The sequence below is a fragment of the Corticium candelabrum genome, chromosome 5, assembly GCF_963422355.1.
Source record: "Corticium candelabrum chromosome 5, ooCorCand1.1, whole genome shotgun sequence".
NCBI classification, from domain to species: domain Eukaryota; kingdom Metazoa; phylum Porifera; class Homoscleromorpha; order Homosclerophorida; family Plakinidae; genus Corticium; species Corticium candelabrum.
The window spans coordinates 900,001-922,312 of NC_085089.1; the positions used below are offsets into that span (position 1 = coordinate 900,001).

The window sequence follows — 22,312 nt, forward strand, 5'->3', positions numbered from 1 at the left end:
TGGGCATAAAGTTAGAGCCGAGAAAAGGTGGAAATCGTGTTTGTCGGTGCTGTTTGTCCGTCTGTTTGTCAGTTTGTTTGCTTGTTTTGTTTGTGTGCTCTGTCTGTCTGCCTGTCTGTCTGTTTGTCTATCTGTCTGTCTGTCTGTCTGTATGTATGTATGTATGTATGTATGTATGTATGTATGTATGTATGTATGTATGTCTCTGTCTGTCTGTGTGTGTCTGTATGTATGCGGTGCTGTAGCTCAATTAGTTAGAGAGTGCATTTGGAGAATGGAAACATCCGGGTTGCAAGTTCAAGTCACAGTGATGGTGAGCTATGGCATAATTTCCTTAAGCAAGAAACTTACACACAATTACTTCTCTCGACTCAGGAGTATAAATGAGTACCTGGTCATTGACTGGGGTGGACAAGACCACTCCTTGGTGTCCAGTCCCAGAGCTGCACAACAGGCAGTGCCCGTGGATGACTCTGGCCAAGCTCCGTGTGGATTGTAGCGCTGCCCTTTCAGCCTCCACGTAGCGCATGGAGGCCCTGTCTCTAGAGGCAGGGGGAGATGTCTCCGTAAACTGACCCTATGGTCGATGTCGAACGATGTGGAGGGCTTAACATTTGTCCATTGTCCATGTCTGTCTGTCTGTCTGTCTGTCTGTTTATCTGTTTTTATGTTTGTTTGCCTTTGTTTGTTGCTTTAACAACTTGTTAATATCAACTTGCTCAATTTATGTAAGACAATTTTCTCTGCTGAACTCAAGCTGTCTGTACAAATTGTGCCAACCTGTTGTACTCAATGTAACAGTAACTGACGTTCATTGTGTAGAGCGTGTTTCAAGGTGTTGCCACGTATTCTGTGCATTAACACGATGCGCTACACGTTCAACATGGTCACAATGATGAAGGAAAAAATCAACACACGATTTGTGTTTCCCATGCGGTTGGACATGAGTAACTACACTGAGGAGACGTTGATGGGCAGATCCAATCTCAGAAGTCAGAGTGAGGAGCAGCATGGTGAGAGTGAGGGTAGAGACGGGAGTCAGTCACAGTGTTGTGAGTACGAGTTGGTTGGTGTGGTTGTGCATACGGGGACTGCAGACGGTGGACATTATTACAGTTTTATTCGAGATAGAACACAACCGGACAAGTGGTGAGTGATTGGGTTATAATGTTTACGAAGTGTGTGTGTGTGTGTGTGTGTGTGTGTGTGCGCGCGCGCGCGTGCGTGTGTGTGCTTGCATGCATGCATGTGCGTGTATGTGTGTGTGCACACTTTGTGTGCCTTTACTTCTATTACAATATTTCACGACTTTGAAATCAATCAACAATGTCGATGACGTTCCCATGTTAGTGACTCATCTATGAGCATTCTAAAATCAAAATCTCTGAGACATCTGTTATCTTTCCTTACTCAACTGCCACACATGTTATTCACACTGTGTGACATCATAGCATTTGTCTTTGTAGGTATTGGTTTAATGACGCCGAAGTTCGGTCATTCGATCCTTCACAAATACCCGCAGAATGTTTCGGTGGCGAAATGACCACAAAGACGTACGACTCTCGAGCAGAACGATTTGTCGACTTTTCATTCGAGAAGTCTCACAGTGCATACATGCTCTTCTACGAACGTTGTGCCACACTACAGCTGCCTCCACGGCCAGAACCAAACATTGACTTACCTCGGAATCTTGCAGAAGAGATATGGCGCGACAACAGACAGTTACTGAGAGATCAGTCTGTGTTTGACGACGTGTATGGACAGTTCATGTGGAAAATTGCTCGAACAGTTCCGAGGTCCATACGGACGGCGGGAGCTTCCTGTTTGGCTACAAAGGTAGGTGATTTCTAATGCCACGTTGATTCTCTATATTTCAATTTTTTATTTAACTTTCTGTTGTTGGTTTACAGATTGGACTTTGTTATGTCCTTGGAACTCTTGTGCATAGCAAAGATCAGAGAATGTTGAGTTCCTGGTCAGACTGGTTGCTGCAGCAGTTGGATGCTTGTCCGGATGCTGCTGAGTGGCTGCTTGAGTGGGCGGGGTCCAACTCTGGTGATTTGTTGACTCAGATGCTGCTGCAGTGCTCTGCTCAGCCGTTGAAGCAAATGTTCATGCAGCTTGTGCTGAAGGCCATTCAGGTGATGAGGATGTCAGAGAAGGATCATTATTTGAAGCCGTTTTGTACGGAGAGCACAGTGATTATCGATCCTGGAAGTAAAGTAGAAGAGCTCGGCTCAACGACGTGTGTTGGCAAATTCATGAAGATAGTGCTCAATCTGGTTAGTAGCTTTGTTGTTTCTATAACTTGTGTAACACAGCAGAGGGAAGTTGTGATGTTTTAAGAGGTTTGTCTGTTTGTCTATGTGTCTGTCTGTCTGTCTGTCTCTGTTTGTCTGTTTGTCAATGCTTATATTTTCATAGTCTGTCTGTCTGTTTTGTCTGTCTGTTTTGTCTGTCTGTCTGTCTGTCTGTCTGTCTGTTTGTTTGTCTGTCTGCTTGTCTGTCTGTCTGTCTGTCTGTCTGTCTGTCTGTCTGTCTGTCTGTCTGTCTGTTTGTCTGTCTGCTTGTCTGTCTGTCTGTCTGTCTGTCTGCTGACGAGCTGATGAATGAACTGGGGAAGAAGGCGAGAGGCTTTGATGGAAGAAGAATTGCGGTAGAGTTTAAAACCTTCTGGAGGAAAAGACTGTCTATTACTCTTCAAAAATGCAACAGCAGAGTGATTTTGCGGAAGCTGTCAAGGCTTTCTGTGCGCTCATTAGGAGATGACAGTGTTTTGGGAGTAGATAGAGACATTCAGTGTTTTACTCATTAGCAATAGTCTCGGACTACAAGTAGAACATTTCATTTTAACAATAACTGTTTGTAGTAGTGAAGATTGTTGACAATAAACTTGATTCTGTCTGTCTGTCTGTCTGTCTGTCTGTCAATACATATATTTTCAAAGAACAACACTACTACATTCTAGTCTGGCCCAAACGGCCGACGCCATAATTTAACTACGTGCGAATGAAGAATGTCCCAGTCTTGCCAACTTTCTGCTAATTTCGCTAGCATTACACCTTTGCAAAGCTACCGACATGCATTTACGCCACAATAACTTAAATTCATGAGTTTGTCATCTGTCTTTGCCTGTCTGTTTGTCTGTTTGTCATCTGTCTTTGTTGTCTGTTTGTCTGTTCGTCTGTGTATCTGCCTTTGTCTGTCTGTTTGTTTGTCCGTCTGTCTGTCTTTGTCTGTTCATCTGTTTGTCTGTTCGTCTGTCTGTTTGTCTGTTTGTTGTCTGTCTTTGTCTGTCTGTTTGTTGTCTGTCTTTGTCTGTCTGTTTGTCTGTCTGTCTATGTGTCCATCCGCCTGTCTGTTTGTTAATGTATTTCTTATACAAGATGCCGTTACAAGCTACAATAAGCAAACATCCAGCAAATTCTAACTTAAGAGTCTAGGACTAAAAAGTCTCTTAAGTACATCTAAAGTCAAACAATCAATATTATTCTAAATGAGTTAATAGTGACAATACTAGTAGCTGAGTGGTCGCTGTGCTGGACTCTAGTCAATTTCTGTATCATCGTTCTTGCATTGCATTGTTGGATTGCAACGAATCAAGTTGTCCAGTGGTTCTTGAAGTGGTCTTGTCTGCATTTGGTGGTCCATGTTGCTATTGGCAAAAGTTGGTTAAATACTTTTGAGCTTTTTGTTCCCAGTGATTTGTATGATATTTGTATGGTACATGTAGCTGTTGATTATCGCAGTCTGAGACTTTCTCGTTAATGTAGGTTGAACATTCACTTCGACCCACTGACCCGAGCTGTTTAGAAGTGTTTCAGCTTCTTCATCAGATTGCTCGGTTTGGTCATGAGGAACAATGTTTCCTCTTGTCAGCTGGTGCTGTCAGCATCATGATCAACTTCTATCTTTATCCCAAGACGTCTGAAACTGTTAGACAATAATAGCTTTTCCTGTTTCATGTAGTCTGGTGTTTCACTTCGTTTTTATAGTCAGAGGATACCGAAGATGATGAAGTTATTGCGATTGCTCTGCTGGTTGGTGAACGGACAGCACGCCCTCTTTGCTTAGAATACATGGTGACACTGATTAGCTTGCTGGTTGACACATCAAGAAAAGACAAGTAATATGCAATCATTTTGTGTTTTGGAATTTTTTGATTATTTTGACTCTGTGGGTTACAGAACGCTTGCGATGTTAAAGAAGGACTTGGTGTTGCTGCTAGGAAGCAAGGACTACCCGTTTATCTATCAACAGACGAAGGATTCACTAAACCTACGTGGAACAGCTGAACTCATTCTTGCTCTCTGCAAATACAACAAGGAGCGTGCAGCATCTATAGTAGAGATGATCACAACTGCTGTGTGCAAGCTGCAGCCCGAGGTCATAACATCTATCAATTTATTGCGATTTTTACTAATACAGTGACTGTTATTACAGCCATCTCAACCGTTCTTGAAATTGTTAGGACATTTAGTTGAAGTGAGCAGCACACCGTGTGCGCCACCCTTCACCACACTGATTCTTGATCGAATGTGGAGCTGCGTAGAGAGCAGTCCTTTGCTCTGTCTTGATTGGTTGACACAGCAAGTACCTCGTTCGGTCGAAGTATCACTCTGGATGCATCAGCAAGCATACAACTTAGATCTCGTAGAGGAATGGTTGTTGAGCCACAGCAACGCTCGTGTGCGATTGCACTTTGCCAATCTGCTTGCCAGTCTTGTTCCAAGTCCATTCTTTCGTCAAATGTTCAGGAGTAAGGCTTTACCTCTCTCCATCACTCAGTTACAGCCTGGCAACCAAGAGACAGTACAGAAGCTCTTCAAGCTACTACTATATCTCATTGAACGAGCTAAGAAGTATGTTAAACATGACACAGATGGTCTAGTGGCATATTTCAATCTGATGACAACATGCCTTGTGTCGAAGTCTGAGAAGCTTATGGTAATCATGTTGAGTGTGTAATACACTGTATCATATGGACATCAATAAGAAGTTGTGTTGCAGGTTCGAGAACATTTTCTTGATCTCTGGCGTATATTCCAGGACTTGGCTGCCATTGAGGTTCCCATCAATCAGAGTAAACAGGTCAGTAGTTTGGTGCTCTGCAGTACGTGTGAAGTTGCTATTGTTATCAACTCTGGGTGTCCATTAGGCAGTCGTTCAATTTTGGTATTACTTGTCAAAGGATTGTTCCGAGAATCTTGACTTGATCGTGAAGAATGAAGTTGTATCGAACAGCATTGGGTTTTGTTACATTCTGTATGTCATTGTGTGTGTGTGTGTGTGTGTGTGTGTGTGTGTGTGTGTGTGTGTGTGTGTGTGTGTGCGTGTGTGCATGTGCATGTGCATGCATGTGTGTGTGTGTGTGTGTGTGTGTGTGTGTGTGTGTGTGTGTGTGCGTGTGTGCATGTGCATGTGCATGCATGTGTGTGTGTGTGTGTGTGTGTGTGTGTGTGTGTGTGTGTGTGTGTGTGTGTGTGTGTGTGTGTGCATGTACGTGTGTGTGCGTGTGTGCATGTGTGGGTTTCTGTTTCATTGCTGCTTCAACAATGCATTTGCATTATGCAGAGCTGATGCTGACATGGCGGAAGTTGTGAACTTCAACAACCGTTTCTTGTACTTTTACTACGGCCTATTGCACATGTGTTGTGTACGAAGCGAAACATTTGCTCAACGTCTAGCTCTGCACACAAACACAGACTTTGCATTTAAACATTTCCTTTCCAGTCCGAATGTGTACCCGGATATATCCGATGAGCTCTTTCTTCTGTTGGAAATATTTGCCATGAGACGAGGAGGATCAAGCAGCGTTGAAACTGCCGAGTCTGCAACTCAGTTTCGAAAACACATTATTCCACTTTTTCTTCACAACGTGGATGGTCAGAATTGGGCAATCTGGCTGAAGTGAGAGAAGTAGTTTGTTTAGTTGACGTTACGTAACAACTTTGGTTATCAGGTTGTTTGGTGTTATACTTCATACTTCTGATGATGTAATGATCTTCATTGCACATGATGGTCTTACCACCGTCACCGAGGTTTGTAGCATTTGCTGGTGTCGAGAGCTTGAACTGCATGTCGTGTGGTTGCAGGCGTTTGGTATGCTGCAGCAGATGTATCATGAAGCAACGGCATGCAATGTGGTTGCAGAACTATTAGATTTGCTCAACATGGTTGCTCGTTTGTTGAAGGTTGTACGTCGTATTGAGCAGACGAACACTCAAGGTGCATTGGTGCTAGGAATGAAATTTTTAGTGAATTTTTGCAATGTTTTGTCTGCTGCTTATTGTAGAAACGCGATCAGCACTAGAAAAATGGGCAAAGCGAATGCAGCTTGCTCATTGGCTGCTTAACTTTCTCAACCCATCGACTCCAGACAAAATACGAGAAGCTTGTTTGGGTGTGTTTGTGTGGTTTGTTGTCTGTTTTGTGCCAGACTGGAGTCTTCTATTGCTTTGGTTTGTAGATATTCTGCTTCATCTTGTACGTCTTTTCCCCTCAGACTGCATTGACACGTTACTGCCTGTTCTAGAGCATACACATCGAACTGTGAAGCAGTCGGGACAGAAGGGTTAGTGTATAACAAGTTGTTTTGACGAAACGAGGAATGGACAAGTTTGTTTGATTTCTAGTTGTTTCTGGAACATTTTTTCCCAGGAAACTACGATCTCGTTCTGTTATCCCATCACTTGGGACTCGCAGAATGTGTGAGCTTCATATGCATCTGCATCCTAACCTCCTAGAGGTAGACAAGGTAGGATTTGATGAGCCAAATGACACAACATGTGACGTTGTGATCAGTTGTCCACGTGGTGTAGGGTGTAGATCGAGACTATGATGCTGCATTGGTTAAGTACTTTGGATCTTATCATCAATTTGCCTTTGAGCTGATACGAATTGCACTGAATCGAAGCATGGAAGTTCAGGAAACAGCAGTCAATCTAAGTAATGTTGTTATTGTTGGTTAGGGCTGGTAACATCACATCACAGGTGTTGCTTGTGTAGGTGCTCTACTTGCTTTGGAAGGTGCTTCAATCCACTTGAAATATGCAGCAGAATTTTGGAATCAAGTGATCACTTCCAAAGAGGTCAGTTTCAAGGCAGTGTGAATAGGTTGTTATGTACGACAATGATCATTATGTGATCTTTGTTCTTAGAAGAAGCTTCTACCTTCTTTTGAATTGTTTCGTCAGCTGCCATGTACAAGAGAGGTAAGATTGTACATTTCTCTCTCAACTTGTAACTCTTCTGTTTCTGTATGTTGTGCGTTCATTTAGTACTGTGAAGCTGTTTTATTTACTTACCGGAAATCACTAGTCGATACATCTATTTGCTCTGTTATATCACATATTTTTCAGAAGGTTTGTTGTTAGGGAATGAGGAAACAGAAGTAGATGTGACTGGTTTGTATTCTGTTGTTGCAGGTGCACATGAAGGTTCTACCTGTTGGTCAGTTTCAGGAGTTTGCTGAGACATTGATTGCTGCCATTGTAGCAGAGAGATGCGGCATGGAAGGACAGAAGGCTCTCATTCAGATGAATGCAGCTCAACAACTGATGGGTGTAGGATATTATCAAGAGTTAGTGATAACTTGTAGTCAGTTGATGTGTTATTGTAGGATCTGCATGCTCTTCATGTGACACTCAGTGCTGGCAGTTATGATCTGAAAGAGCTACAGCCTGGTGAGATAGACAGTCTTGTAGACAGTTTATCTTTTTTGTCAAATGTGAGCTGTCGAGTGCAACTGAAGCTGAAGGAACAGAGACAACATGGAGGTGAAGATGCTAATGGTGCAGCAGCATCTCAAGGCAAGTCGGTCTCTGCTGTGAATAGCAACCGCAAGGACGAGACATCAGATTCAATTCTAAAGACTTCAAGAGAAGACAGTGGAAGTCATCGAGATGATGACAGTTCCATGGAGCTCTTCAGTCCTACAAAGAAAGTTCGATTGGAATTGAAAAGAGACTTGGACGAAGGTAACGAGCGTAGAGAATCTGTTGGCAACGAAAACAAGTTAACTTGTGAAGCTGCCAAGTGTGAGTGGGACGAAGAGCATCCTGCTGCTGTTGTTGATTTATCTTGGCTGGAAAAACTGGAAGGTTTAGATGAACGAAAGTGCCTTCTTACGTGGACTACAAATCTTTTGCTCATTGCAGACGCCATTGTCAAACTGGTAAAATGTTGATTGACATTGAGAGACTTAGGGAGATTTACAGAACTGTTTTAGTCAGTTGTATTGCTTATTGATATTGATGAGGAATGATATATGTACAGTACAGCTCTATTTCAATTTAGTTATTCTCATCTTGAATCTTGAATGATCGTCTGCGGAAAATGGTTGCACAATGGTTGAGTAGTGACAATACAAGCGATTTTTCTGTGGACGCAAACGAATTAGCGAGAGCGTGAGAGTTAATTACTGCATGTTTCTAACAGGTTTATAGTAATATTTCTACACATTTTCCTATAATTTTGCTCATCCAACTATGTTGTCGAATTTCGGCAAAACCTCCTCCTCCTCGCGTGATTCACGTGCATTTAGCTCAGCGACTGCGCGAAAAATCCTGGCTTGCGAGGCTAGGGGCGTCCTTCTTAGCTAGAGTAGAGCGCGTCTTCACCGTTACTCTTGACACAGCTAGTCAGCAATACGCGTACATCTTGTATGAGCACGAAAAGCTCCATCAGCTTTTTTGAAGATCAGACTTCCGAATAATTTTCCCGCGGTTCGAAGGTGTGGAGCATGTGCAGTTTAACCAAGGCTCCTTATAAGGAAAGTGCATATACGCCCATTTCATATAAGGAAAGGCACGTATACGCTCATCCCAAATAAGGAGTGCTGGGGTTAGACTGCACATGCTCCACACCTTCAAACCGCGGGAAAATTATCCGGGAATCAGAGCTTCAAAAAAGCAATGGAGGGCGACTCTGCTTTTCGTGCTCATGCAGAACGCGTTGCTGACGAGCTGTGTCAAGAATATCTTGCTCACTCGCTCAGCCGAAAAGGTTTTAACGACGCCATTCCTCCTGGAATGTCCAAAGCGTGTCGTTCGTCAGACACATCATGATCACGTGTCTTCAAGCTTTTTCGACCACTCGCCGACTTATTCGAAGATTCGAATCCGTCAGTGTTCCAGGACTTGATGACGCGTCTCCACCTTACCGCCGAGACGACGTATACAAGGTTTGTCGATGTGGCAATGGAACTCTGTCGACGGGGTAATGTGGGGCAGAATAGTTGGTCTGTACGCCTTAGCGGGGGCGGGGGCGGTCGAATGCGTGCGACGAAACGTGAAGCGTTCTATTCGTTCGATTTGCGAATGGGTGTCTGTATTTATAAGAGAGTATTTGCTCGATTGGATGGTAGACCATAACGGTTGGGTATGATGATACATTTGATATAGTGAATGTGTTTATAATATAGTTTGATGTTGATGTTGACTGTTTATTTAGGACGGATTTATGGAGTTTTATTTGAAAAGGCAGCAGAAAGGAAACGACCACATGCACTTTTAGAAGTTGACCACAATTGGTGGACTAGTGGTGATGGGAGGTCTACTTGCTGCTGCATTTGCATTTTGAAAGTAACGGTAAGAAACTTGTGACAGCTCTAGATACGTCGTTACTGAAATAAAATGTGTCTGTAGGGTTCAGGTTCTGTTGTGTGCAAGCTTTATTGGCGCGTGCAATGCTGCTGTGGAATTGTATGGCCTGCTAAGGTGGTTTTCATGTACTTCTATGTTGCAGCTACACAGTCTTGTTACAGAACATTGTTAGCTATTTGAACGTCATTGGTTATTCTAAGTTTACTATACTTATTTGCACTAATAATTATTGATGTTGTAATGAAGTAAGTAAGTGCAGTAGAGTACACATGCTGTTAGCAAGAGATACAGTCTAAGCTGTTTGAATATTAAATACTATTATGTTCCTTTGATGCAGTTTGTGTTACCTTAGTAGTTAATTATTAAGTCACTTGGCATGCATGCTCTACTAAAAAAGTCCCCAATTATGTGTTCATGCATGTGTTATAATAAGCCAATCATTACATTGATTGTTTGTCGTCTAGGCATCTCAGGTCAACTAGTCTGGATTTTCCAGAAGCATTTGTTTGATATTGAATGTGTGAGCTGATGATGAACCACTAGGAACACTTATGGATGGCCTAAATATATGTCACTATTGTCACTGACAATACAGTGATTTACTGCTCACCATTGCTCAGACACGTGAAGTGATGGTAATAGTGGTGAAATTCGGCTCAAGAGGCAGCGTCTCTGACTTGCTGGATTCCTTTCTTTCTACTAGCTGTCTCCTATTTCACTGCAGCAGAGCATATCCATACTTTGAGATAAGTCTGCAGACAAGCTAGATGAACATCCTATGCTATTTGGTTAAAACATAATTGTTCTGAGTGGAATATAGTTAGATGTGTTGTTGGATATATATATATATATATATATATATATATATATATATATATATATATATATATATATATATATATATATATATTGGTGTGCCAGTGCAAGATGACACTGTTGACATCAACTGTAAGTGCTTCTCTTGATATCAATAGTGTTGTACATTATTATTGTATGTACGGTATATGCATGCATGTACACGTAGTAACTAATTTAGAAACTCTAGCGTGTGCCCCCTATTATACGCGTGTTAGGTTCTGGAGACATTTAATCTACGCCTACGCATTTTTCCTAGGCATTTTCGTACTTTGTGTGTGTTCGCATTGATCAAGTTGCAAAGACTGAACTCTCGAAGAGATCTATGAATACTACCGGTAAGCCCAGTTTGCTCTTACATGATTTGGGTTGAGAAGTCACCACCTTTTATCGACATATGCATAGCAGACTGCCAGTAGGCCGCGGTCACCACTGCCATGAAGCTACCCTAGTGTTCAGGTTGTCAACTCAAGCTACTGGGATAAATTTAGGGTGCATGAAATTGTAGTGAGTGCAATACGTTAGAGATTAATGCTCGGCAGCTACCGGGTCTATCTCGCAGAACGAAAGCCGGAATGTTTTGAGAGCGAAGCACAAGCTGGTATTTGAGGTAACGGTTCTCTTTTCCCGTGGTGTACGGATGGAAAAATGACTGTATAGCTGAATTAATTACATGGATTTCTAGCTGAAGCAGTGGAATGGTAGGAATATCTCCATGTCTAGATCTGTCAGACTGTGGAGAGTCGCGCGACCCTGGTGGGTGTACTTGATAGATAATTAGTTGCATGTTTGTGGTTAGGATTAGAGTTTGCGCAGGTCACTCGTTATTGTAGTTTGACGTTGGTACAGTACACACTAGATAAACGGCTAGTGCGAGTACACTGGCTTACAGACAGGCAACACGTGGCTAGACTTTACTGCATACAGTATGAAAGACTAACTACGTATGTTGTTTATGTATAGGTATGTATGTAAATTATGTTGTCTATACACATGTACGTATGTATGCATGTACTCGAGCCAGTCTCCTGGGTCTGTGCCCCTTTTGATCATTCCAATTTTGCATTTCGATGCTGCTAAAACTTGCAAATGTCTTAGCTATTCTAGTGTACATTTGATTTTTTACAAACTTTAATTAATTAAAGCAAAAATTTGAGCAGTGATTCTATTGTTTGATAAGGACGTTGTTCAACTGTTGGAATTGTATCTTATTGTCAATTGTTAGATTTTAATGTTTACACAAATTGAAAATTGCAACGGTGGCAGTGGTACCATTTGATCATTCTAATTTTGTAACCTAACATCTTTGCTCAACATCCCAGTCTACATATAAAGTGAGAAAATTTGCCCCTGCTGCCCTTGCCTGAATTGTTTCACACTACAGATGTACTATAAGTATGCTGTAGGTGCTAATTGTATTAATAAAGTTGTCCTAGGATGTCTTCAGTCATGCACACCATTCATGACCCCCAGCTTTATGGTAGGGTAAAGAAAGTAACATAAGATCAATTTAAAAATTTACAAAACAAACAATTGCCTATATAGCTAGAAGGCTAGACGTACCTGGCAATAATGAAGGGTGTTCTTGATAGATATAAAGACTACTGTGAAAACCAGGCAGACAATTATCAGAGATTGCTCATCAAACTTTGTTAATACAATTAGCACCTACAGCCTGTACTTATAAAACATTGGGGCTGCATAGGCAAATTTTCTCACTTTATATGTTGTCCTGGATGTTGAGCAAGATGTTAGGTTACAAAATTAGAATGATCAAATGTCACCACTGCCACTGCTGCAATTTTCAGTTTGTGTAAACATTAAAATCTAACAATTGACAATAAGATAGATTTCCAACAGTTGAACAACGTCCTTATCAAACAATAGAATCACTGCTCAACCAAAATTGCAAATTTTTGCTTTTAATTAATTGTTTGTGAGGAAATCAAATGTACATTAAAACATTTGAGACATTTGCAATTTTTAACAGCATTGAAATGCAAGAATTGGAATGATCAAAACAGGCACAGACCCCGGCATTCATCATCCTCGGATTGTTAATCCTTGGTGTCTGTGTACGTTTAAATTCATCACTTAATTTCATCACAGTGACTGCTGCAATGTGTGGGGAGACTCTACATTTGTCGGTCATTTGTTCCAAGTTCTATTTATCTGGTGCTGGTCTATATGCATCACACAGAAGAGCATCTGGCCTCTTAAGTTTTGACAAAGCGGTGTCATCAGTGATGTCATGCATGATCAGTGAACTATAGGTATGTGTACCCTCATGCATGTATTTGGGCATGCATGGACGCGTATACAGCAGTGAACGAAGAGAAGCAGACGTGCACTTACAATATAATGTTTCTGTGCATTGAAATATGTGTATGTAACAGTCATGTTGTAGATTAACATTTGTCTCAAACAGTTGATTAATTAATTAAAGATCAACATATCAGTTTAGCTGCTACTGTATTCTGACATTAGAAATACTAAATTGTGACTTACTTGTGTGAGTAAAGAGAGTGTGCGTACTGCAGCTATCAGTCTCATGCATGCTGAAAGTGAAGCTTTAATTTTAGACACAGTGAAAAGGATACATAAACAGCAGAATGTCAGGTTAGCAGACATGTCTAATTAATTAATAGACACTACTAGTCTAGGGAGGCAGACAGAATTTCGGAGGTACTTTTGGCTTCAACACCAGAATTTACTGATTGATGTCAAGAGCAAGTTGTGCATGATGTACGTATACATTCAAATTTTTATAGTGACTGTCTGTTCTAGGCGTCAGTAATCTTTGCATTTTGAGTACGTTTCTGAATTAATATTGATAGATATTGCTTTGTTGTGTACTCAAAGAATTGTTCAGTGTTTACAGTAAACCATATGACTGTATCTAGCAAACAACAGTGAACTACTAAATTAGCAGTTCATTTTACAGTTTGATGAGGTGTTGTTTTATAAGGCAACGTGTTGCATGTTGTAGCTCACGTACTGCAGGCTCCGCCATCTGGAAGATTATTTCCTGAGAGTGTTGTAATTGGGGAGAAAATGTTTGTCTGGGGAGGACGCACTGCTGTAGTGAGTGAATTTCATTCTCGTCTGAACGTACTTAGTGTGAACATGATATCTGGAGTGTGGCATGCCTACACTGCTGCTACTCCAGACACACCAACACCTTGTACTGGAGCATGCAGTGCTGTCAGTAACAATACTATCTATTCACATGGAGGACGAACTAGCTGGTCACCATTAAGAAGATCAGAGGAAATGTACAAACTCAACATTGAGGAGATGAGATGGAGAAGAGTGGAAACAAAAGGAACTAAACCTGCAGGAAGGAATGCAGCAGCGATGTGTAGTGTTAATGGCAAACTTCTTATGATGGGTGGTCATGGTTCTATCTCATTAAACAAACTACATCCACAAGCTGAATACAAGAAGGATACTGGCAAGTTAGGTGAAGGCAGGAACAATGAATTATGGTCATTTGAGCTGGAGTCAGGTGAGATCGGTTATGAATATGATGTTGCATGGTTCTGTACGCTCTTACCTCCTGTATGTGGACGTTTAAGATCTGAGCTTGTTAGTGTACTGGCACTCTGATATCATTCAACGCAGTTGCAAGACAAAAATGCAGGCGCGCGCACGCACACACACAGACTTTTATCTATATACTTGTATTATACACAAAATTTTGGTGTACAGTATGTTGTCGAGGCAAAATGATGATGTTTGGCGTATGTTTATGACATGTGATGCTGACTTGTGTGTGTTGTTTGAGGATGTTGGTCTCCAGTGTGTGTGACTGGTTCTAAACCATCTCCACGTGATGGTCACACATTGACAGCTGTGGATGAGAAACGAGTCCTCTTGTTTGGCGGCTATGATGGTCGGAAATGTTTGAATGATTTGTGGTTGTTTGATTATACGAGAAAGGTAGTTGATGGTCATTGTATGTTGACTTAATTAATTGTGATATGTTGTGTAGATGTGGACTCACATCACACCATCTTCTCTATTGTGGCCACAGCCAAGGTATTACCACACTATGTGTATAGTAGGCTGTAAAGATGAGGAGATCAAGATATTACTGATGGGAGGATATGATGGAAGTGTTATGAAAGACTGTTGGATGATCGATGTGATGAGAGGCAGCAGTGAGAAGGTGAAAAATTATGGAGAAAGAGTGTAGATACCCGGTGTAAATTGATGTTTGGACATTGACCTGTTGTGATAGCTTGTAATTGATGGGGAGATATTTGGTCGCTATGGTCATTGTGCTGGTTGTATTACACTACCAGATGGCACTGTAGCTATCAGTGCATTTGGTGGTTATTCCTTGTCTGGTGCTGTTGTTGCCAGTCCTTGTTTCTACCACTGGAGTATGTAACTGACGATTGATATCTGTATGTAGATTCGTTTCATATAGAATCACTGTGTGTTAATTCAGATCTTTCCCAATCAACTGTTCTTCATGTTGGAATACCAGCAGCAAGAGTTGGTTTACATGCTGTGTCTCGTATTGCAGCAAATACTTCTCTTGCAGGTGGAATGAGTCAAAAGGTGCTTTAGGTAATTTACATATTGTGTATTGCACTGACTAAGTTATGTTTGCCATAGACTGAGCAAATGGCAGGAGAATTTAAGTGTCTTTTATCAGGACAGGATACACTGAGTAAGTACGTGACTGTGAATGTTTTTGATTGTGGGGTTGTACAGTAGTGATGTTGCAAAGCATGACAATATGACTGTTACCAATGATTTATGTGATTCCTCCAGCAACTTGGCATATCCTGGCATGTTTTTGATTTGCATAATATGGTTGTGTGGTATTCAGTCAGTTTATATGCAGTCTGTTTGTCTGGCTGTACATGCAATAATTTCTTAATTGGATAGTACACAGCATGCTGTCAGTGTTGTGCTAAAGTCCAAACTAACAAGTCCAACTAATAGGTAGGTCTTTTTTAATATTATGTTTCTGGTAGATTATTTTTAGTTTGTTTTGTCTGTTGTATATGTTTATACGTACATTTTATAGTAACATGTAACAATGGTGTATAAGGAGTTTTTGCAATTGTTTTCGTTTGCTTTCAGACATAATATTGTGTCAATACATGCATATACACTGATCATGTTGTTTGGCGTGTTCTCAGCATCAGCGGCGTGTCAGTATGACAGAAGCGTTTCTTGTCTTTTATCTCCTGCTGCCTACCTGCAACCTCAAGTTTGTATTTTGTTTGTGGTCATTAATACTATTTAGGTGTTTCCTTGGATTGTTATTATTAATGTATATTGCATTTGTTATATATGCAGACTATTCATAAGGCTGACAAGACATTTGGCTCTCAATTAGCTAGCAAGCAGAGTGTTGGTGAGCTGGTGAAGCAACTGGCAGAACAAGTGGAGTGTTTGAGAGTAGCATACGAAACAAAGGATAGACAAATTACTGAAGACATGCAGCAGCAAGAGAAGGTATTGGATGCTGCAATGGGACAAAGAGAAGTGTTGCAAACAGAAAGAGGGCAGATGCAAGCACAGATAGAAAATATGCAGAAACAGATTGAAAATCTGCGGAAAGAAAAGATGTCTTTACAAGAAGCCCTAACTGAAGAAAAATCAAATAATGGTGACTTACAACATGCACTTAATAAAGAACAAAGAGACAAAGCTCAATTGCAACGTGATCTACATGAAGAGCAACTGGATAAGCAGAACGTACAAGATACTTTGTGTGATGCTTTAAGAAAGAACAATGAACTACAGCATCATATTCATGATGAGCAAGAACAAAAGATGATGCTACAACAAGATCTGAATGAGGAACAAACACAGAAACAGCAGTTAATTCAAGAGAAGATGAAGCTGCAACAAGAGCTTAATGAGGAACAAACTCAGAAACAGCAGTTAATTTCTGACAAACATGCATTAGAACAGGCTCTACATGAGAAACAAAGAGAGAAGGGTGATGTTGAAGAACTACTGGCTGTTGCACGGGTGGCGAACACTCAGAGCAGAAAGAAGCTGAGACAAAGTAAGGAGGTGCTGAAAATTCTATCAGGCGACATTCGTGTAACTGAACATATACTAGGACATGGAGCATATGGAGGTAGAATGAACAACCCATGGCCTTTGTACGTATATGTGTTGTTAACGTAGTTGATACACATTGTGCATCTTGATACATTGTAGTTGCAGCTCGAATACAGCTGTATGTGTTTATGTAAACTGACTTGTTTTACTTGTTTTTGTAGATGTTCATATTGCCTATTGGCAAGGCTGTCCTGTTGCTGTGAAAATGTTGTATGATACTTTGCTCAGTAATCATTCAAATGTAGTTGAACTGTTACAGCAGGAAGTTTCGGTTGCTTGGAAAATACATCATCCCAACATTGTTCTTGTCTGCGGTATGGCATTGGAGCTTGAGGAGCAGAAGAAGACGGCTTGGATTGTGATGGAGCTTCTACAGGGCTCTGTGGCTGGTGTTATTGAAGCTGCAAAGAAGGAAGATGTTTTATCTTTGACATTACGAGAAAAGTTGGATGTAACTCATGATGCTTTGTGTGGTCTCAATTACCTTCACAGTTTGGTGAGTGATATCTATTACATGTTGTGAGTAATAGTATGAGTTTAACCGGTATGCACTCACATAAGCTTAGACACACTTATGTATTTGACAGGGTACAGACTGGTGAAGACAGATGAGTGTTGAATATGGTAGATGGATATGGCATGCAAATTGGCAGATGAACAATACTTAATTAGAAACATGCAATTTCATGATATGTAGTATTTACATCAGTTTATGATATTTATATTAGAACATAAACATAGAGATATGTTGCTGTACTTATTTTTAATGTAGATCATATGTTTGTTTGCTGCTAAAGTGAATGTACATATTGAAATGTAGGTGCAATATGAGTGATTACACATGTTATAACATATTATTATGACATGACAGGGTGTACGTTCTTTGGCTAACAGGTGTGCTTTATTGTGTGACAGCCTAATGCTATTCTTCATGGTGACATTCGTCCTTCCAATATTCTGGTAAGTAGAGTGATGAATGCCAAGCTGGGCGATCTAGGAGCAGCTCGATTCACTGATACATCACTTTCAGCTGGTTTTTTGAGTCCTGATTACATTGCACCAGAGAGACTGGATGGTCGATCAGCGCAGAAGAATGAGGAGACGGATGTGTACAGCATGGGGGTGACTCTGTGTGAGTTGTTTACAAGTGTTTCTCCAGATCGTTCACATCGTCTTGAACAACTTCTACTCATCCAGCACAGTAGGGTTGGTGCTCTGTGTGCTCGTATGGTGTCAGATGATCCTGACAGACGGCCATTGGCTGCAGAAGTTCTTGCTGACATTGACCATGTGCGTCAAACAGCAGAATACAAGGCATGTCCTCCTAAAAGAATGGTGAAAGGCAAGCTGGATGGAGTAGAAGATGTGACACTTACTGACTGCTTGTGGTGAATTGTGTGGCAGCAAATAATTCAGGACAAATTACCCAGGTCATAAACAATAACAATATTCTAATTTTACTAAATTATTTCTTGTTACAGTTAATTATTAATTAATTAAATATTTAGATGTGTCAGGTATACGTAATGCAGTGATCTCTAGAATTGAGTAAACAACTTGACAGCTTGATCTGTTATGTGTATATACAATACAGTAAGTGGTCAAATTGTGCTTGTGCTGAGCATTCTTTTGAGGTAGTCAGTTTGTAAATAGATATAGAGAAGCTTTACAGAGTTTCTGTGGATGTTTCTGTATGAATGGAGGAAAATTGTGAGAGTTATGCTGTCATTGCCTGTAGGGTATGTATTTACAAGACTGTATTATGCCAAAAAGTAACAGTCAGCCAAATGTGGCTAATACTGGAGTGCGATCAATTTAACTTGACAGCATCCAAGTGTCTTAGGAAATCTGCGTCATGGAAATTGGGCATCACTACGCCAAATCTCCTAAGAGATTAGTTGCTCATTTAGAAGGAACGTTAGCAGAATACAATAGGTGAAGTTGTGTAGTTATATAAATAAGATCAGCAATTATAATAACTTTAAACTGACAAAACTGATTCCATTTTAATGAACAGGAGAAGCCATACAAGTCCAATTAAGCTAGCTGCAATATACTCTTTCCCAATTGTTCATATCTTGATCATTGGCAACAGTGTACTTTCCATCAATGCTTGTCTTTAGTACCTGATGTGGAAACGTAGGAAGAGAAGTATCATTTATGGTGTATATTTTGGGCGTTGTTGGTGTTTTTGGAGTGCCATCATCAAAGACCAGCTTTTCACCCTGGGCATGTGCGCTGACATCAAAGTACCATTCAAACACGGTCAATGGCCACACTGTTCCTGAATTTTTATCATGTACTGCTAGCCAAGAACGATATCGTTCATGATGTTCAACTGAACTGAGAACAAAAAGAATCTTATCTGTAGCATCACACAAATTCTTATCTTTGAGCAATGGAGAAGCGAAACAACTTCCATTATAATCAAGTGATTGAGGTACATCAACAGATGGCATGTCTCCCATGCTAATTAATGCTGACAAGGCTTGATTGGTTGCTGGCTCTTCTTTTGTGTTTCTTCTTTCTTCTATGTTTTTTACCATTCCTGCTAGGCCTACTTTAGAGACTGCTGAATAATAAGGAACCCAGTCTCTTTTCTCAGGATTCACAAATTCTTGTCCATCAAACGTATTGACATCCAATATTGGAAAGTAGTTGGGTGTGTATTTCTTTGCAATAGAAACAGTGTTGTCTTCGTTTTTTGAGTCCTTGTACCTCATGCAGGTTGATGAAAATTCCAGCGTTTGAAAGAAAGCGAAAACGAAATTGTCTCCCCATTTACTTTTATCTAGATCGGTACCGCAGTGCAGCTGAGTGTCTGCCTGAATGCAAACCTTATTTCGGGTCACCTTCCATCCATGCTGAGCCAATATACCGAGTTCAGTACTAAAGTCAGGTTGGTCGTCGAACGAAGGAATTCCAAGAGGAGATAAACTTGCAGATTTGGACCAATCCGACCAGGTGACTGCAGGATAGCCATTTGGTTGTCCAAATTGTACTAGACCTTTGTGTTCACACGGTACTATGCTGGCTGCTCTGCATTCATCCACCGAAAACTCGACGGGAACGTAGTTTGGTATAATGGCTCCAGTTAGACTGAACGCTGGACCGTCATGGACGTCATCACGATGCATTTCTTTGTCCATGACACTAGCTTGGTCTTCGTTAATTGTCTTTGTGAAAGCGAAAGAGACCAGTTTGTACCAATACCAGCAATATGATGCACAGTAGCAATCTGTTCAGGCTCTTTCTTGATGCAGCAAGTATACGTAGCTACGGTGAATACGTACAGACACAGACATAGAGTAGTACCGGTAGCCGTATGTTCTCCAAATACATACACTGATCGAGCCGCATCACGTGCGTATTTGAAGTCCCGTTAGACTGTCTAGTAAATTTTTTAGTGAGTTGTTGACTATGATAGCGGTCACTGCTGGTGATAGATCTACTTCCATAGCCGAGAAAGCAAGCACTTCATATTTGTGGTTGGTGTTGCAATGATCGTCACATTCTTCATTTCATCTTCGGTTCTTCTAACATGCACAGATCGCTGACAATGTCTAAACTACTCAAAGGCAAGACTGAAATAGTCAAACATGTACGGTCTCTCATTTAGAACCGTCCTGACAGCGCGAGAGGTTCTGGTACGTGCGAGGCTGTATCCAACTGTATACATGTCAATAACAAACCTACAGTAAATTATACCAGTTATAAAGTTTAGCGTGGTAGAAATTGACGAATGGCTTGGATTGGAGGTAAGTTAGTGAAGGCAGACTTCTAGATCAATCTGGTTTACGAAGTAAGCATGCTTTATAGAGTGTGCGCATTATAAGCTGCGGTACCGCACTTGCATACCGAGAGTTAATTACATACAATCATCTTTTCAATAAAGATTTGTTTAATTAATTATAAACTTTATGATTTTCAATAGTTGAAATGGCAGCGACTGTGGCGAAGTGCGAGTACAGTGTACATGCATGAACTTAAATTTTAGGCAGCTTTAATGGAAACTAAGGCACATTCTGTGCAACAAATTAATATACTCATATATACGTACGTTTTGTGTGCTTATACGTACAGTCCAAACAAATTAAAGAATGCCACACAACTGCAGGGATCTGTAGCTCTTGACTCTAGATTCAATCTAATTGAGACTACACAAGCTGAAACGCGTGTGTACTTACAGTAATAGAATAAGCAATTAATTAATTAGAACTGATTGCAATTCAGTGTTTCCTTAAGTTAATCTAGACATGAACAAAAGAAGTCAAGTCAAGTAAGATGTTATACATAGACTTCAGACCAATGTCCATTATAATCATTAGCCACAACGTAATATCCATCACTGTCCTTCTGTAGAACTTCTTGTGGAAACTCCAAGGAACTGGTACTTATACTGTACATTTCAGGCATTGCTGGCTCGATGGGAGTGTCACTATCAAACACCATCTTACTTCCATCAGCATATGCACTGACGTCAAAGCACCATTCAAACATGGTCAATGGCCACACTGTGCCTAATGTTTTATCATGTACTGCTATCCAAGAACGATATCGTTCATGATGTTGAACTGAACTGAAGACAAAGAGATTCTTTTCTGTAGCAGCACACAAATTCCCATCTCTGAGTGATGGAGGAGAGAGAGAATTTCGTTCACAAGTCATTGATTGAGGTACAACAACAGATGGAGTGTCTCCCATGCTGATTAATGCAGACACTGCTTGAATAGTTGGTGGCTTCTTAATTATTCTATTTGCTTTTGCTTTTGCTTCATTCTCTTTTTCTACCATTCCTACCATTCCTTTTAAGTTGACCTTAGAAACTGTTGAGAAATATGGAGCCCAGGGTCTACAGTTACGACCCACAGATTTTTGTCCAAGAAATGTATTGACATCCAATATTGGAAAGTGGTGAGGTTCATATTTTTTGGCAATAGACATAGTGTTATCCTTGTTGTCAGGATCTCTATACGTCAAGCAGGTTGATGAATATTCCAGCGTTTGAAAGAACGCGAAAACAAAATTGTCGCTCCATTTAGTGTGATCTAGATTGCTACCGCAGATCAGCTGAACGTCTGCTTGGATGCAAACTTTATTACGTTTTACTTTCCATCCATCTTGAGCAAATACTATAGTCGTTGATTCTTCAGTACCCAAGTCAGGCTGGTCGGCAGCTTCAAAACGATGTGCACTTGCAGATGTGGACTGATGGTAGGAGGTGACTTCAGGATAGCCAGGAGGTTGTCCAAATTGTACTAGACCTTTGTGTCCACAAGGTACTATTTGAGGTGTTTTGCATTTGTCCACCGAAAACTCGCAAGGAACGTAGTTTGGCGGTATGGCTCCAGCTAGACTGAACACTGGGTCATCACGGTACCGGTGCACTTCCTTGTCCATGGCACTTGCTGTACCAGTGGTTGCCATTGTGAAAGCGAAACAGACCAGCCTATCCGAATACCAGCAATGCTGCAACAATAGCAACCTGTTCAGGCTAGTCTAGGATGCAGAGTGTACGGTGACTACGTGCGGATCGATACAGTAGTACCGCACGCGGATGGTCCAATCTAAACAGACGGAGTCACATCACGTGAGTAAAGTCCCGGTTTAGTAAAAATTTGTTAGTGTGGTAACAGTGGTTGACTGCAATAGCTGCATGTGCATGAAAAAGAAATTTATCATTTGGTGCAGCATGTGTGTATCTTAGCTTCTCTCCTCTAGTTCTTGAAAACTCTAGTTCTCAATCTCTTGTGTGC

At 40.9% G+C, this 22,312-nt stretch overlaps 4 protein-coding genes across 7 annotated transcripts in view; 2 read left to right on the forward strand and 2 right to left on the reverse strand.

Moving 5' to 3' along the window:
• LOC134179469 (ubiquitin carboxyl-terminal hydrolase 34-like) overlaps positions 1–8,338 on the forward strand; it is a 23,141-nt gene extending 14,803 nt beyond the window's left edge. For both annotated transcript variants that reach the window (XM_062646369.1, XM_062646372.1), the window contains exons 32-53: positions 1–27; positions 823–1,149; positions 1,467–1,836; positions 1,911–2,282; positions 3,774–3,935; positions 3,996–4,126; positions 4,188–4,386; positions 4,444–4,947; positions 5,011–5,091; positions 5,159–5,265; positions 5,575–5,910; positions 5,963–6,041; positions 6,096–6,228; positions 6,296–6,403; positions 6,470–6,574; positions 6,636–6,757; positions 6,822–6,948; positions 7,009–7,091; positions 7,161–7,214; positions 7,281–7,364; positions 7,428–7,565; positions 7,622–8,338. The exon at positions 1–27 is cut by the window's left edge and continues 146 nt beyond it. In XM_062646369.1, the coding sequence (XP_062502353.1) occupies positions 1–27; positions 823–1,149; positions 1,467–1,836; positions 1,911–2,282; positions 3,774–3,935; positions 3,996–4,126; positions 4,188–4,386; positions 4,444–4,947; positions 5,011–5,091; positions 5,159–5,265; positions 5,575–5,910; positions 5,963–6,041; positions 6,096–6,228; positions 6,296–6,403; positions 6,470–6,574; positions 6,636–6,757; positions 6,822–6,948; positions 7,009–7,091; positions 7,161–7,214; positions 7,281–7,364; positions 7,428–7,565; positions 7,622–8,188 (4,216 nt within the window). In that variant the 3' untranslated portion in view covers positions 8,189–8,338. The remainder of the gene's footprint in view (positions 28–822; positions 1,150–1,466; positions 1,837–1,910; positions 2,283–3,773; positions 3,936–3,995; positions 4,127–4,187; positions 4,387–4,443; positions 4,948–5,010; positions 5,092–5,158; positions 5,266–5,574; positions 5,911–5,962; positions 6,042–6,095; positions 6,229–6,295; positions 6,404–6,469; positions 6,575–6,635; positions 6,758–6,821; positions 6,949–7,008; positions 7,092–7,160; positions 7,215–7,280; positions 7,365–7,427; positions 7,566–7,621) is intronic.
• Positions 8,339–10,380: 2,042 nt separating this feature from the next.
• Positions 10,381–18,272, forward strand: LOC134180277 (uncharacterized). Of its 3 annotated transcripts, XM_062647394.1 has the most exons (13): positions 10,381–10,393; positions 10,720–10,798; positions 13,450–13,968; positions 14,248–14,402; positions 14,455–14,631; positions 14,704–14,848; positions 14,917–15,029; positions 15,087–15,141; positions 15,620–15,708; positions 15,780–16,497; positions 16,555–16,572; positions 16,718–17,052; positions 17,472–18,272. In XM_062647394.1, exons 2-13 carry the CDS (start codon positions 10,786–10,788, stop codon positions 17,946–17,948), a joined length of 2,814 nt encoding a protein of 937 aa, XP_062503378.1. In that variant the 5' UTR covers positions 10,381–10,393; positions 10,720–10,785; the 3' UTR covers positions 17,949–18,272. The 3 variants fall into 3 exon arrangements, with proteins under 3 accessions (XP_062503378.1, XP_062503380.1, XP_062503379.1); XM_062647396.1 differs by lacking the exon at positions 10,381–10,393 and adding an exon at positions 12,570–12,733 and having other exon boundaries at positions 10,774–10,798; positions 15,780–16,572; XM_062647395.1 differs by lacking the exons at positions 10,381–10,393; positions 10,720–10,798 and adding an exon at positions 12,481–12,733 and having other exon boundaries at positions 15,780–16,572.
• A 225-nt stretch (positions 18,273–18,497) lies between these two features.
• Positions 18,498–19,897, reverse strand: LOC134180206 (uncharacterized). Its single transcript, XM_062647305.1, has one exon. The coding sequence runs from the start codon at positions 19,703–19,705 to the stop codon at positions 18,599–18,601; it is 1,107 nt and encodes a 368-aa protein (XP_062503289.1). The 5' UTR covers positions 19,706–19,897; the 3' UTR covers positions 18,498–18,598.
• Positions 19,898–20,684: 787 nt separating this feature from the next.
• On the reverse strand, positions 20,685–22,078 carry LOC134180247 (uncharacterized). The gene has a single exon (XM_062647351.1). The coding sequence runs from the start codon at positions 21,981–21,983 to the stop codon at positions 20,844–20,846; it is 1,140 nt and encodes a 379-aa protein (XP_062503335.1). The 5' UTR covers positions 21,984–22,078; the 3' UTR covers positions 20,685–20,843.
• Positions 22,079–22,312: the final 234 nt, after the last annotated feature.